The following is a 14,479-nucleotide window of genomic DNA, read 5'->3' as shown; positions in this document are numbered from 1 at the left end:
TAAATCTATGGTGTGTTCTGTAATTTGTTTATTGTCAGAAAACCTGGACTGAAGGTGAGAATAAATGAGAATATTCGTAGAAGTATGGAATAAAAGCGAAAATATACAGAAATGCGTGGGATCAAAGATTGTTTTCACATGCGCCGTTGTGACGTAGCATGTACATGGACCAACATTAAAAGGCGGTGGTCGTCGCGCAGCGCGTGTTGAAATTTCATGTAAACAAACAATGTATTTCCCACGCGTTCTGTGCGTCGCTATGAGACCCATATCGAACAGGACGCGATGCGACGACCACCGCCCTTTAAATTGTATCGATTGAGAGCAACAAAAGAATATATATCTATTAGTCTAGAGACTTTGATGTTAATATTTTTTTTTGTATTTTTTTGTTATTATTTGTGTGCCATTGATGACCTCATCACTACATGTGTGCCCATCACTACCGGACTTTTTATCACCTTTCCTTTGTGTTTCCCACCAAGTAATTGAGTATGTACAAATCAAGGTGCGTCATGTCATATCACTGGTAATTGGGCTTGACATCACACTACGTTACTATCGTTACGTTAACACCATTTCAAAATGTTTTTACCATCTACATTTCCTAACCGCACAAGATCAGATACATTTTTCGAGCCTTATTTCGTCCCGCCCCATGCCGAATAGCCTCAGTATCCAAGTTATTGCTCTATTCGTATTTGGCCACATACATTTAATAACAAAAATGACGAATGATATAAACAAATTCTAAAGTAAAAGCTAGATTTACGGTCAAAACAAAATTAGGACAACACTTCTTGAAACACCTGTACTACAAATACCACAAACTGAATCAAGAAGAAAATTCTGAAATGACTATTATTATTATTATTATTATTATTATTATTATTATTATTATTATTATTATTACTTTGCCTTTTTTCTAACTCTTATTTAAATTCAATTAGATTTGATACCGTCATTTTTGGAGGATGTCTTTAAATATGTGGTAAGCGTCGATTCGTATTTGACTTGATCTGCTACGAAGTTAGCGTCTGTGGGACATACATCGGGATACCTCACGAGGTTGTCGGAGGGGGGGGGGCGTTATACACATATGATTGTCGGCTACCCGCTCAAAACACCGCCATGTATCGGACGATAGGACGGAACACACAGAATGTGCATGCGTATATGAGTACATTTCTCGAAAACATCTTAGAGGTTGGCATGGCAGTTACAAGTTTATGTCTGGGTCATCCGTTTGCGCATCAGAGCTCTGTCATTTACCTCATTTTCTATGGCGGTGTAAATATCCCTGCAAATGTAAATTACGCCAACTTCGACAACGCCGTGGGTCTAGGGATACCCCCGGGATACCATGTACTTGTATTACGTACGTCGCACGAATATATAATTGATTGTAAACTCGATACAAGCATACGTTTCCGACTATTTGCCAAATATTGGTCTCAGTCGTATCATCCTACTATACAGTCGTTATTAAAACTATTCGTATTTCCTTTTGACTCGAAAAAGTATCCGTAGGTAGCTACACATTTCCACAATCCATGGATTGATTGTCAAATAGTTTCACTAATCATTGAAAACGTATTCTTACTAATTGACAAGGTCACAATAGACACGTCATTTCGATAGGTAAGCATTGTCTTTCGTTTGAAACAAAAAAACATATTTGCGATAAAAAACATATGCAGTGTCTGAATTGTATGTTATCCACCTGGAATATAATAATGGCGTGGGTATTGTTGTTGTGTAATGCAAGTACCGGTGTATGATGTAATCCCATGTAAGAATGCAGTGCGTTGCGTGTGGAGAGAGCACTTGAAGCAATCATACATGCAATATTGAAAAGACCGTATCGACATTGTAATCATTGTCCGCAACCGATGGTAACAATTCTCATGGTATGTTTAGTGTAAATAGTTATTCTCGCTGTTAACTATTGAGACGTTAGGCTGCTTATGTAGAATAATATTATAGTAGTATTTGTTGAGCACGTAGTTCTGGTTGACCTACATACACACTGTGTAAATATACAAAAAAAATGTTATCTACTTTAATTTACTCGAGCATTGTGTTAATATGTACGAAGATGTTCGGCAACTAACATTGCGACTGTTAGTACTCAGGTGACACTTGGCGTATTTCAAATATGCAAATTGTTGTAACCCTATCCTATCTCATTTTATCTTAGACTAATCCAGTACTACATAGCGACTGCGGTTTCCTCTATTTCGGGTGTATAGTATTGTAATATATTATTTATTGTTTTTGACTCCCGTGTGCGAAGCACAAAAAGGGAGTCTTTGCAGTTAGTTTGTCTGTATGTGTGTGTGTGTGTATGTGTGTCCGTCTGTTCCACTGATATCTCAAGAACCATACAGCAGTTTTTGATGAAACTTGGTGCATAGATGCTCTGGACCAATGCGCAGATTTGATTAGGTTTTGGTAAAAATTCATGCATATTAATTACCTAATTTGCATGATAATTAGCTGATTTTTTGCTGTTTCATGACTGTTCCACTGATATCTAAAGAACCACTCATTGGATTTTGATGAAACTTGGCACACAGATGCTCCAAACTAATGCGCAGATTTGATTAGTTTTGGGTAAAAATCTGTGCAATATTAATTACCTAATTTGCATAATGATTAATCAATTTTTGGCTTTTCCACTGATATCTCAAGTACTAATCATCACATTTCAATAAAACTTGGTACATAGATGTCATAGGACACTGCACAAACCTGAAAGTTTTTAGGGTAATATCAGTAGATATTAATTACCTAATTAGCATAATTAATTAATTTTCAGCTTTTGATATTTCAAGTAGTAATTGTCACATTTCAATGAAACTTGGTACATAGATGTCATAGGACACTGCACAGACCTGATAGTTTTTAGGGTAATATGAGTACATATTAATTACCTAATTTGCATAATTAATTAATTTTCAGCTTTTGATATTTCAAGTACTAATCATCACATTTCAACGACACTTGGTACATAGATGTCATAGGACACTGCACAGACCTGATAGTTTTTAGGGTAATACGAGTACATATTAATTACCTAATTAGCATAATTAATTATATTTCAGCTTTTGATATTTCAAGTAGTAATCATCACATTTCAATGAAATTTGGTACATAGATGTCATAGGACACTGCACAGACCTGATAGTTTTTCGGGTAATATCAGTAGATATTAATTACCTAATTAACATAATTAATTAATTTTCAGCTTTTGATATTTCAAGTAGTAATCATCACATTTCAATGACACTTGGTACATAGATGTCATAGGACACTGCACAGACCTGATAGTTTTTAGGGTAATATGAGTACATATTAATTACCTAATTTGCATAATTAATTAATTTTAAGCTTTTGATATTTCAAGTACTAATCATCACATTTCAATGACACTTGGTACATAGATGTCATAGGACACTGCACAGACCTGATAGTTTTTAGGGTAATACGAGTACATATTAATTACCTAATTAGCATAATTAATTATATTTCAGATTTTGATATTTCAAGTAGTAATCATCACATTTCAATGAAATTTGGTACATAGATGTCATAGGACACTGCACAGACCTGATAGTTTTTCGGGTAATATCAGTAGATATTAATTACCTAATTAGCATAATTAATTAATTTTCAGCTTTTGATATTTCAAGTAGTAATCATCACATTTCAATGACACTTGGTACATAGATGTCATAGGACACTGCACAGACCTGATAGTTTTTCGGGTAATATCAGTAGATATTAATTACCTAATTAGCATAATTAATTAATTTTCAGCTTTTGATATTTCAAGTAGTAATCATCACATTTCAATGAAACTTGGTACATAGATGTCATAGGACACTGCACAGACCTGATAGTTTTTAAGGTAATATGAGTACATATTAATTACCTAATTTGCATAATTAATTAATTTTCAGCTTTTGATATTTCAAGTAGTAATCATCACATTTCAATGACACTTGGTACATAGATGTCATAGGACACTGCACAGACCTGATAGTTTTTAAGGTAATACGAGTACATATTAATTACCTAATTTGCATAATTAATTAATTTTCAGCTTCTGATATTTCAAGTAGTAATCATCACATTTCAATGAAATTTGGTACATAGACATCATAGGACACTGCACAAACCTGAAAGTTTTTAGGGTAATATCAGTAGATATTAATTACCTAATTAGCATAATTAATTAATTTTCAGCTTTTGATATTTCAAGTAGTAATTGTCACATTTCAATGAAACTTGGTACATAGATGTCATAGGACACTGCACAGACCTGATAGTTTTTAGGGTAATGTGAGTACATATTAATTACCTAATTTGCATAATTAATTAATTTTCAGCTTTTGATATTTCAAGTACTAATCATCACATTTCAATGACACTTGGTACATAGATGTCATAGGACACTGCACAGACCTAATAGTTTTTAGGGTAATACGAGTACATATTAATTACCTAATTAGCATAATTAATTATATTTCAGCTTTTGATATTTCAAGTAGTAATCATCACATTTCAATGAAATTTGGTACATAGATGTCATAGGACACTGCACAGACCTGATAGTTTTTCGGGTAATATCAGTAGATATTAATTACCTAATTAGCATAATTAATTAATTTTCAGCTTTTGATATTTCAAGTAGTAATCATCACATTTCAATGAAACTTGGTACATAGATGTCATAGGACACTGCACAGACCTGATAGTTTTTAAGGTAATATGAGTACATATTAATTACCTAATTTGCATAATTAATTAATTTTCAGCTTTTGATATTTCAAGTAGTAATCATCACATTTCAATGACACTTGGTACATAGATATCATAGGACACTGCACAGACCTGATAGTTTTTAAGGTAATATCAGTAGATATTAATTACCTAATTAGCATAATTAATTAATTTTCAGCTTTTGATATTTCAAGTAGTAATCATCACATTTCAGTGAAACTTGGTACATAGATGTCATAGGACACTGCACAGACCTGATAGTTTTTAAGGTAATATGAGTACATATTAATTACCTAATTTGCATAATTAATTAATTTTCAGCTTTTGATATTTCAAGTAGTAATCATCACATTTCAATGACACTTGGTACATAGATGTCATAGGACACTGCACAGACCTGATAGTTTTTAAGGTAATACGAGTACATATTAATTACCTAATTTGCATAATTAATTAATTTTCAGCTTCTGATATTTCAAGTAGTAATCATCACATTTCAATGAAATTTGGTACAGAGACATCATAGGACACTGCACAGACCTGATAGTTTTAGGCTAATATCAGTATATATTAATTAGCTAATTTGCATAATTAATTAATTTTCAGCTTTTGATATTTCAAGTAGTAATCATCACATTTCAATGACACTTGGTACATAGATGTCATAGGACACTGCACAAACCTGATAGTTTTTAAGGTAATATGAGTACATATTAATTATCTAATTTGCATAATTAATTAATTTTCAGCTTTTGATATATCAAGTAGTAATCATAATATTTCAATGAGACTTGCTACATAGATCTTCTAGGATTATGCAGAGACCTAATTAGTTTTAATTGGATATTAATTACCTAATTTGCATAATGTTCCACTGATATATAAAGAACCACAAATTGGATTTTAATGAAACTTTTAAAGAGAACTATGCAGAAACCCAATTAGTTTTTGGTAAATATTTATGCTTGTTAATCTCCTAATTAACATAATTAATTAACACTGATATCTCAATTACTGATCATCACATTTGAATAAAATTTGGTACATAAATGCTCTAGGACAATATACAGGCCTGATTAATTTTGGGTTAAAATTTGTTCATATTAATTCTCTAATTAGCATAATAATTCCTAATTTTTTTGTTCTGTTCTGTTCATATTAGTTACCTGATGTACATAATTAGTTTTCAACTTTTCTATCAATATCTCATGTACAAGTAATTTTGAAGTAATTTTTAATGTGTCTTCAATACTCTCAGCACACGGGAGTTCTTTCTAAGCTTTCTTTGATTAATTAAATATGGTAGAATTAACACAACGCCGGTCACGTGTACTCTTAATATCACACGACAGAATTTTATGCACAATTCCGTTTTTTCTTATATGGTGTGTTTCATTGAAAAGTATCATGGGCCAGGCTATGGTTTGACAGAACATGGTCGCTTTGTCGGGAATATTGTGTTAATACGTATTTTTTCAGTTTTACGCGTTAATAGATTTTCTTATGTACAAACCTCTGGCGCTTTGTTTCTCTAACAAATTCTTCACAATTTTGTCGTACGTGTCTTCGTTTCCTTGACCCTGGTCTTTTGGAAACTTCTCAGTCAGTGCAATACATATGCCATATTCTCTGGCCAGCTCAGTAAACGCAGATATGCCCTGTACTCCGTAGTTGGAATCCTCGTGCACAATTGAAATGTACGTCCAGTTGAAGTGGAGAATAATTTCAATCATCGCACCGGCTTGGTAAAAGTCAGACGGAACTGTTCGGGAAAAATACTCGAAGCGTTCCCTATTACTCAAATCGGGACTTGTTGACCAGTAACTAATCTGTTGAGTAAGAAAACGATGATTATTATTATTATTGAAATGGATGACATAGCATCAATCGGATTTTTAAAAATGAATCGCCATATTTTTTTTGGGTACATCGACATCTTTTGTTATCCCCACTCTTCGAAAAACAAATGAAGTATCCCAATTAAAAAAAGGATAAACAAAATTAGATTTTATTTTTCGCATCGGATTTTAATCAGTTTCAGACAAATGTTGAATAATATTTCAATATTTTTCACTGGAAAAATATCACACAACAAAGATAGTTAGAATGAATATTCAAATTTGCTGCGTGTACACTCAGGCTATAAGGACAAGAACGAACAGAGTTTCAGTCGGTTTTGCCTGTTTTGATATCGAGCAATTTTGTGAATAAATTCACACATATATTAATATTGTTTGTAAAAGTACAATACACGATTTTTTTAAAGCCAGAAGTAAATTCTTTCTAACCACGATATTCGATCATAGATATATAATTATGCCTGTGTCAAAATACCCGAGTACAATGTGGGTTCTCCAACTTAGTGACTTTGTGTTTCTTTCTGTTTTTACAATATTATTATATGATGTGAATAATTTATGTCGTCACGAGACAGTCCACGACCCAGTATCAACGATTCTTTAAAAGTTGCTCACGATCCGTACACACGGGAGATGTATATAAATTGTATTACTAAATGGGATCGAGAGATAAGACCGCTGATTACAATCAAAACATGTTTCAGTTCTCTATACATAAAACACCATTCACTTAAACTTGTATTAACATCTCGCATCGCCTGATTTATCGTCACCGTAGCATGTCGGATGAAATAAGCTGTTATTTTGTACCTTGAAACGACTGATGTTTTTTGAAATCACATGCACGAAAAGCGTGATGAAAATGAATACACACCGCCCTCCAGTGACGAGTCTCGCATGTGACGTCTAAATGACGTAGTAGCTGGGTGTAAGTGATTTGGTTTAAATTGGCAACTCTGGTTGGTTGTGTGGTCGTTCGCTATTTACAGTAGATGAAATAAGACCAGGACGCTTTATTTACGGGCGACTGGATATCAGAATAATATCAACGAAATCAACGGCGTACCGTCCATCTAGTTACGTCATAGAAAAAAACTCGTTTTCAGAGGGCGTGATTTATAGAAAGGTACGGTGTATTGCAGTGTTGCTATCCACTCATTATGCACACTTGTATTCAAGCGGCCCTTTTATTCTTACAGCGAACACTGGTAAACATATGTGTACTACAAGTTATTTCAATCACTACGCGTGTGTTTGAATTGTCCATACTATTTTCAAGTGTTTTGTGAAGTTATGTACAGACACCAGTGTAGATTAGTTCATGTTTATCTTTTGCGCTCGGAGTTCATCAATCGACTGAATCGGTGTAATCAAACGAAAAACGTGACAGTTCGCGTAGGTGGAAAACTGATTAGTGAAAACGACCGACTTATTCACTTTGTATATATACACCTATTTCCTGGAAAGAAATTTTCAGACAACTTTGATCTATTCTAAAACTGATTCTAATCTAATACTGGTTTAATTGTGATGTAAAGAGAAATTACCATATCTCTTGTTGAATAAAAATCCTTCCTGTTAAAAGTACGAACAACAAACTGAGACTGTGCGTATCGGGAGAGTGTAGAAGGATTGCATGACATTTATATCGGTAATAATCAATACATGATTAATGGTCACCTTGTCAGTATATGTCTGTGGTTAGAAACTGCATAAATTATAGTCTGAAATGGATTTAATCTTATTTTCATGCTAAATTCAAAACTTACTGTACAAACTAACCAACAAATGTACGATAACTATAGTGTGAAGTCAGTTTACGCATTTCGTAATCACGGAATAAAAATGTTGGCGGACGAGGATGAGGGGGCATTATTTCAATTTGGGTGAAACGAATGTATAATCTTTCCTTTACACAAGCAATGCGTGGTCACTGAAACTCCCAGTTAAATGAATATTGAGTTGAACAAAATAAAAAAAGCACGAGTACGAGAACACAAGGATACGTTGACAATATAAATGTTTGCGGGCGTGTTTAAAGTACTTGCTTATCCGTGTAAATGTTTTAATGTCAATTTTATCGGTATTTTCTAATCTCTTTTGTCCCATCTTTGTTAAAGACAGAATTCTTATGAATTACTTGTTATTAGTTTCAAGCCATGGGGTTTATTATTTTTAATTTAATTTAATTTAATTTTATTATGATTTTATGGACACAATATGTTTTCGAGTTTTAAAATAAACATCGGAATTTCAATCAATGCGTAGCCTCCCAGAAATCATGGAAAACACGACGTTTGGACTGCGTGTTATAGACGTTTTCTCCTTGACGCTACGGTAACAATAATCAATCGATCGCCAGCTGCACAGTCGTTATAGCACATAAACGGTAGATAGCGCACCAGTCGGAGTTCTGCCCGGGGTGACCACCCAAAAAAGGCCCGATATACCGACACGGAGACCTTTAAACCATTTAGATTATTCGAGAATTACGACTTTGGTTGAACCTCTGTTAAGGCCCATATGTGCTTGTGTTATACCGAACCTTTGGAGCTAGGAAAGCAGACTGAATTTACACGCTGTTAGTATGATATGAAAATGGTTACGCAAACTTGTCACGTAGTCCAAGCGTGGCGTATGTGTCAGTGGTAACATGCACTGGTATACACCATCGCAACTCGTGCTTGCAATTTATACTTAGACAATCCGGAAGAGACAGATGTCGGAGCTGTCGCTTTGAATGCAAATATTACAAACATACGTATCCACTTATTAAGTGTTTATGATGAATAATATCTTATTTAAAATATGTGCGACATTCAAATTGTAATCAACAATGTTATTGTACAGCCGAATTTAGATCTTTCACATTTAAAAAAAAAAGACATAGACTCTACAACACGTAAGTGGAACATATTGTCAAACTATTTCAATGTAATAGTTGTATGACGTAGACACTATTTTATATTACTCGTAACAACGAATTTATTCATTATTTGTGTAATTTACATGCCTCTGTCAATTCTGCAATATATATGTAATAATTAATACTATATGCAATATACAACTAATACTACTTATTTCATTACTTATTCGAATCTGGTAATCGAAATGTGTCCACTGGAACAATATAGTACGATAAACAGCAAACACATCAATGTTGCGTCACATTGGTTATTCAAATTTTCTATAACGTACTGTTCAAATTTAAGAATAGGACAATTTCCCATCTGCACACTCAGCAAACAGTTAACCCAGCGGTTCATACGGTACACAAAAGTACCGACCTTATCAGACACACGTTGTTACAACATAGATGCGCACATTCTATTCGGAGTCGCTTATAGTAACACGGATAACACCATTGTTGCTAGGGGTTACTGTTCCATAATTATAAGGCAGCCACACAAATGTGTGTTCGTTATTTTGGGTTCCAACTGTGATTTGATGTCAATGCAAATTGTTGTTCTGATAATGCTTAACGGGGGAGATATATGCTGACCTAGACTTTGGGGCGTGTGCGCAATGCGGGTCACACAGAGCCCCTGTGAGTTTGCACATTTACATGCCAGTGCCATTGACTCTGTTACTCGGAAGCAGATGTTGATGTTTCCAATTATTAAACCTGTCACGTGTATCAATGGACAAGGACACCATGATAATTAGTTACAAGCAGCCATTAGGCTGATGAACCATGTTGCTATGAATATGCCAATAATTACTATGGCTACACCCCAAAACATATTGTTACTATAGATTAGATTCATTGGTCAACAAAATATGAAAATATGTGATTCTAAACTGGCTTCTATAGTTTGATAGGCATCAAACTAGCATCTTAACACTAGTGTAGTTTCAGTTATGTTTTTGTTCTCCCAAAATGTTTTTTGGTTGGTTGCTAAGGACGTTGCCTTGTTTTCTATGGATACGACTACCTTGCCCGACAGATAAGTGTTGATCCTTCGCACGTTGGTACGATACCTGTATCTCAAAAAGTTTATTTATGATCACTGGTATTGAATAGATTCCCAGGAAAGGCAGAAACACTATTGCGCATTTTCAAGACGTTGCATTTTTAGAATACATGAATGAAAAGTTATGTATTTAACCGACATTTAAATAACTTTACTCTTTTTATGAAAACTATTTTTTTGAAACTGTATACATATCAACAAATTTCTAACCAAATGTTTGATTAACACATTTATTGTTACATTATATATTTCGAAAAAACAAATAGTCCAAAGCTGAGTTTCCACCAATATGGACTTAAATTGCTCAACCAACTTGACTACGTGATATACATCAGAATTCATTGATCAGAATGCGTTACACACTTACTCAATTCTGTTCACAACACACTAAACTTGTGGTATTATTTAACGAAAGTATTCCATATAGTTATTCAAATCTACAGTTTAAAACACCCCATAACTTGTCACATCAATCAATATTATAGTAGTTGTATGTGTACAAATCACACGTTTCATAATTAAATCGCGAGTTCTACAGCAACAACACTCGCACAACTTTATGTAAATGTAATTTTAATCCTTATGTATCAATTAAGACGTATTACGAACACATAACACGCAAGGCAAGATTCGAAATCACGGCCACTATAATACGCATTTTCACGGTAAACAGACGGGCACCTAACTAATCTACCAATCTACTGTGAAATATCAGACAATGTACCGCGCACTCCACTGTCATACTGTCACGGGACTCTAGAACAAAATGGTCAATGACAACTGTGAAGTGTAAGTGCTTTATCTGTGACCACATTTCCTATGCGCAGTCAATTGTATATTTATGAAGTTTGTAGCATTGTTTTAATTAATTTGTTATTAAGAAAATACTTTCATAAAAATGTTTTCATTATTGTTTTTGCAAATTTCAAAGAAATAGAAATGTTCAATACATATACAACAGAATTGATATCATGCTCATTTCTTTCGTTAACAATTTAAGTGTTAATTAACGAAAGTATTGCGATGTAATGAGATATTACAAAATACGCCAGTGATTTAGTTGAATAGAATAGTTGTCATGGTGAAAGCCCAAAACAATCGCAAATGAACACCGGCTATATTATCCATAAACATGTGAGCACATACGCACTAAAACCGTCAAATCGAACGCTATGAGGAACATGTGTATCTTGTTTTAAAAGAAGCATTGAAAACATGCACAGATTTGGCAGAGATTAATTAAAGACCAGTCACATGACTTTTTATCTGGCTATTTATTTTTCCAATACTACCAGGACTTAAAAATCTAAGAAGTTATAATAACTAACCAACCTGTCTGAATGTACACAAATACAGCACTATACAAGCACTCGATCGTGAAACACAATTGTGAAAGACTGACATATTGTGCCGTGACTGTTTTGGGCGGAACTACCTGGCCACATGATGTAATTAATGATTAGACGAATTTATACTATTCATAATTACATCGCTAAATACAAAAATAATCTCCAATATTTAGAGTTAGATTCAAAGTACTCCATCTCTTTATAGAATAAGATCGTATTGTTTTGCTTTTTTATTTTCCAAATGTTTCTATAGTGACTATGCTTGAGTGGTTTACTTTTAAAGAAAAACTATATTTTCCTTTTCTATTTACAATTACATTGCTAATTAACTAATGTTACATTTGAAACACCCCAGTGATTATATTAATTACACGTCTACCTATTTCCTCATGCCATACGATCTTATTGTTAGACTATTTTTTACCTAAATTTTCTATAGTGACAATGCTTGACAAGTTTTATATAAATGTCATATTAATTATTCTTTTAATTAATATAAAACTCTAACTTGTACGTATTACATATCCAACTGTAATTTTATGAGAAACGTGCTGTAAATAAAATACCTTTGTATGAACACGATTCATGGGTACATTCCCCATTTTTGAATGTTGTCGATCCGTTTTAGTTGCTATTTTCTGGGATGTAACTAAACTGTAGTATGCCGTTGAATCGAATATTTTTCTTATGAAGACACTCTCTGCTGATTGCCTTTCGACAAAATGTATATTCAATTCCTCAAATTCAATGTGTAACCTCTGAGTTTGCTTTACGTTTAATATAATTTACACAGTTCGTCACATACTAACAAAATAAAACAGAAACAAAAACAAAAACGCGCAGCACATATGACACACAAAGGCAGTGCTATCATGCTGGAGCATGTTCCACGTAAACTTTGCAAAAACATTATACCACACTCTGAAATACACAAACGGCGTACAATTTGTATTGAAACTAAAGAAAAATACCTGGATGCCGATCAGAGTTAATCGTTAGCACTTATTGCACTTGAAGCATTACTGCCTTGTTATGAGTCACAGAAATGACAGGAAAAAAAAACTTAAGATCTAATATTATCACTAAGTACATGGGCCACGCGACCATCTAATAGTCAATCCGAATTTGTTCATCCGTGTGGACAATAACAAATTAGTAGAAAATTAGATGAATAATTGATAAGATCACGCGACAAGCTAATAGTTTATTTAAATCTCTTCATGGATGTTCTCGGAATAACTCAGTATCGATTTCTTGGAATTAGATAATCACATAATTAGCAAGATCACATTTCAAGCTAATAATCTACCAAATTCACGCGGACACTTTCCAGTTAGCAGAAATAGCAGAAATAGCGTAACCCCAATATATCCATGGGAATTATATTCAAGTTTGTGTGTAATTAAGAAGGTCACATGACTTGGTCATAATTTATCTATGTGAGCAATATCCAGTTTTTTCACGTAATGGTATTTTTATCTTCATATCGAGAAATAAAATTCTTCTTTTGAGAATGGTTGATATGGCCGTAGTCTCGGTTGTTGGGGGATGCTGTCAGGTGAAAAAGATTGCTCAAGTAACATGTAGACACAAGATATGTAGGTAATCGGTCTATTTTTAAAACGCCTCTTATGAATATATTAAGTGTTGTAATTTATGTATGTTCGTTCGTTATCACATTCATGAAAAAAGATCAATTTGTTACCAAGAATCTTAATTTTGTAATCCAAATTCTGTCGTTATTTAAGAAAATCGCATGTGACTCACTAGTGCACCAGATATTTCTATGGACTCATGCGCTAGCTGCTGTGGATCGCCGATCGAAGAGCCGGTGAAACCAGCTAAAGTCGCTTTGCGGCTTTCCTGAGCGACCAAATTTATATATGTTGCACAATTTCCCGAGAGTTTTCGGCCTTTGTTTTCACCATGACAGTTGGCAGGCGGTAAAAATACTCGGATGTCCGTCCCTAAGAATTTGGTAACTATGCTGTTTTCCGTTGCCGAATGTGTCTCGCCGCTTCAACGTGATAGCTCCGTTTTTTTGCTAGTGGCATATCAAACATAATGTATGAGGGCAACCTATATAATCACGTATTCAACGCCATGGATATTGCAGACTGTTATTTTGCGTGATTGTGTCAAGTTTTGGGGGGATTTGCCTTTCATTTGTTGCAGTGTTGAAGACACTGGCATTCACGTTAAGTTACTTCTAATTTAAACCGTGGATTGAGCATTACAAGATTCGCCCTCAGTAACAAGGAATCATTCCACGTGTACGAACAGATTTAAGCTTTCTAACCTTCATATGATGAAACCCCCGAATTAAAGCGATGTATAATTGCTTAGGGAATAGCGGTTAACCAGAGGACGCCAATTACATGCATATTTTCCCTATTTCAGATTACCACTGTATTACCCGTATTACAATTTATTTGGGTCGTTTCCACAGAGGCGATAGGGACTTAATGAAGAATCGGGCACTGCTGAATTAATTTGCCGAGTGCACCGT

General features: G+C 34.0%; 1 protein-coding gene across 1 annotated transcript in view; it reads right to left on the bottom strand.

Annotated features, from left to right (window-relative positions):
- Positions 1 to 14,479, bottom strand: part of LOC102810020 (metabotropic glutamate receptor 8-like) — a 48,214-nt gene that overhangs the window by 17,754 nt on the left and 15,981 nt on the right. Inside the window, exon 2 of the mRNA XM_085508554.1 lies at positions 6,302 to 6,617. Coding sequence (XP_085364680.1) covers positions 6,302 to 6,617 — 316 coding nt within the window. The remainder of the gene's footprint in view (positions 1 to 6,301; positions 6,618 to 14,479) is intronic.

Source organism: Saccoglossus kowalevskii, chromosome 15 (genome assembly GCF_978046115.1).
Source record: "Saccoglossus kowalevskii chromosome 15, keSacKowa6.1, whole genome shotgun sequence".
In the NCBI taxonomy this organism is placed as follows: domain Eukaryota; kingdom Metazoa; phylum Hemichordata; class Enteropneusta; family Harrimaniidae; genus Saccoglossus; species Saccoglossus kowalevskii.
This window is presented reverse-complemented; position numbering and strand designations above follow the sequence as displayed.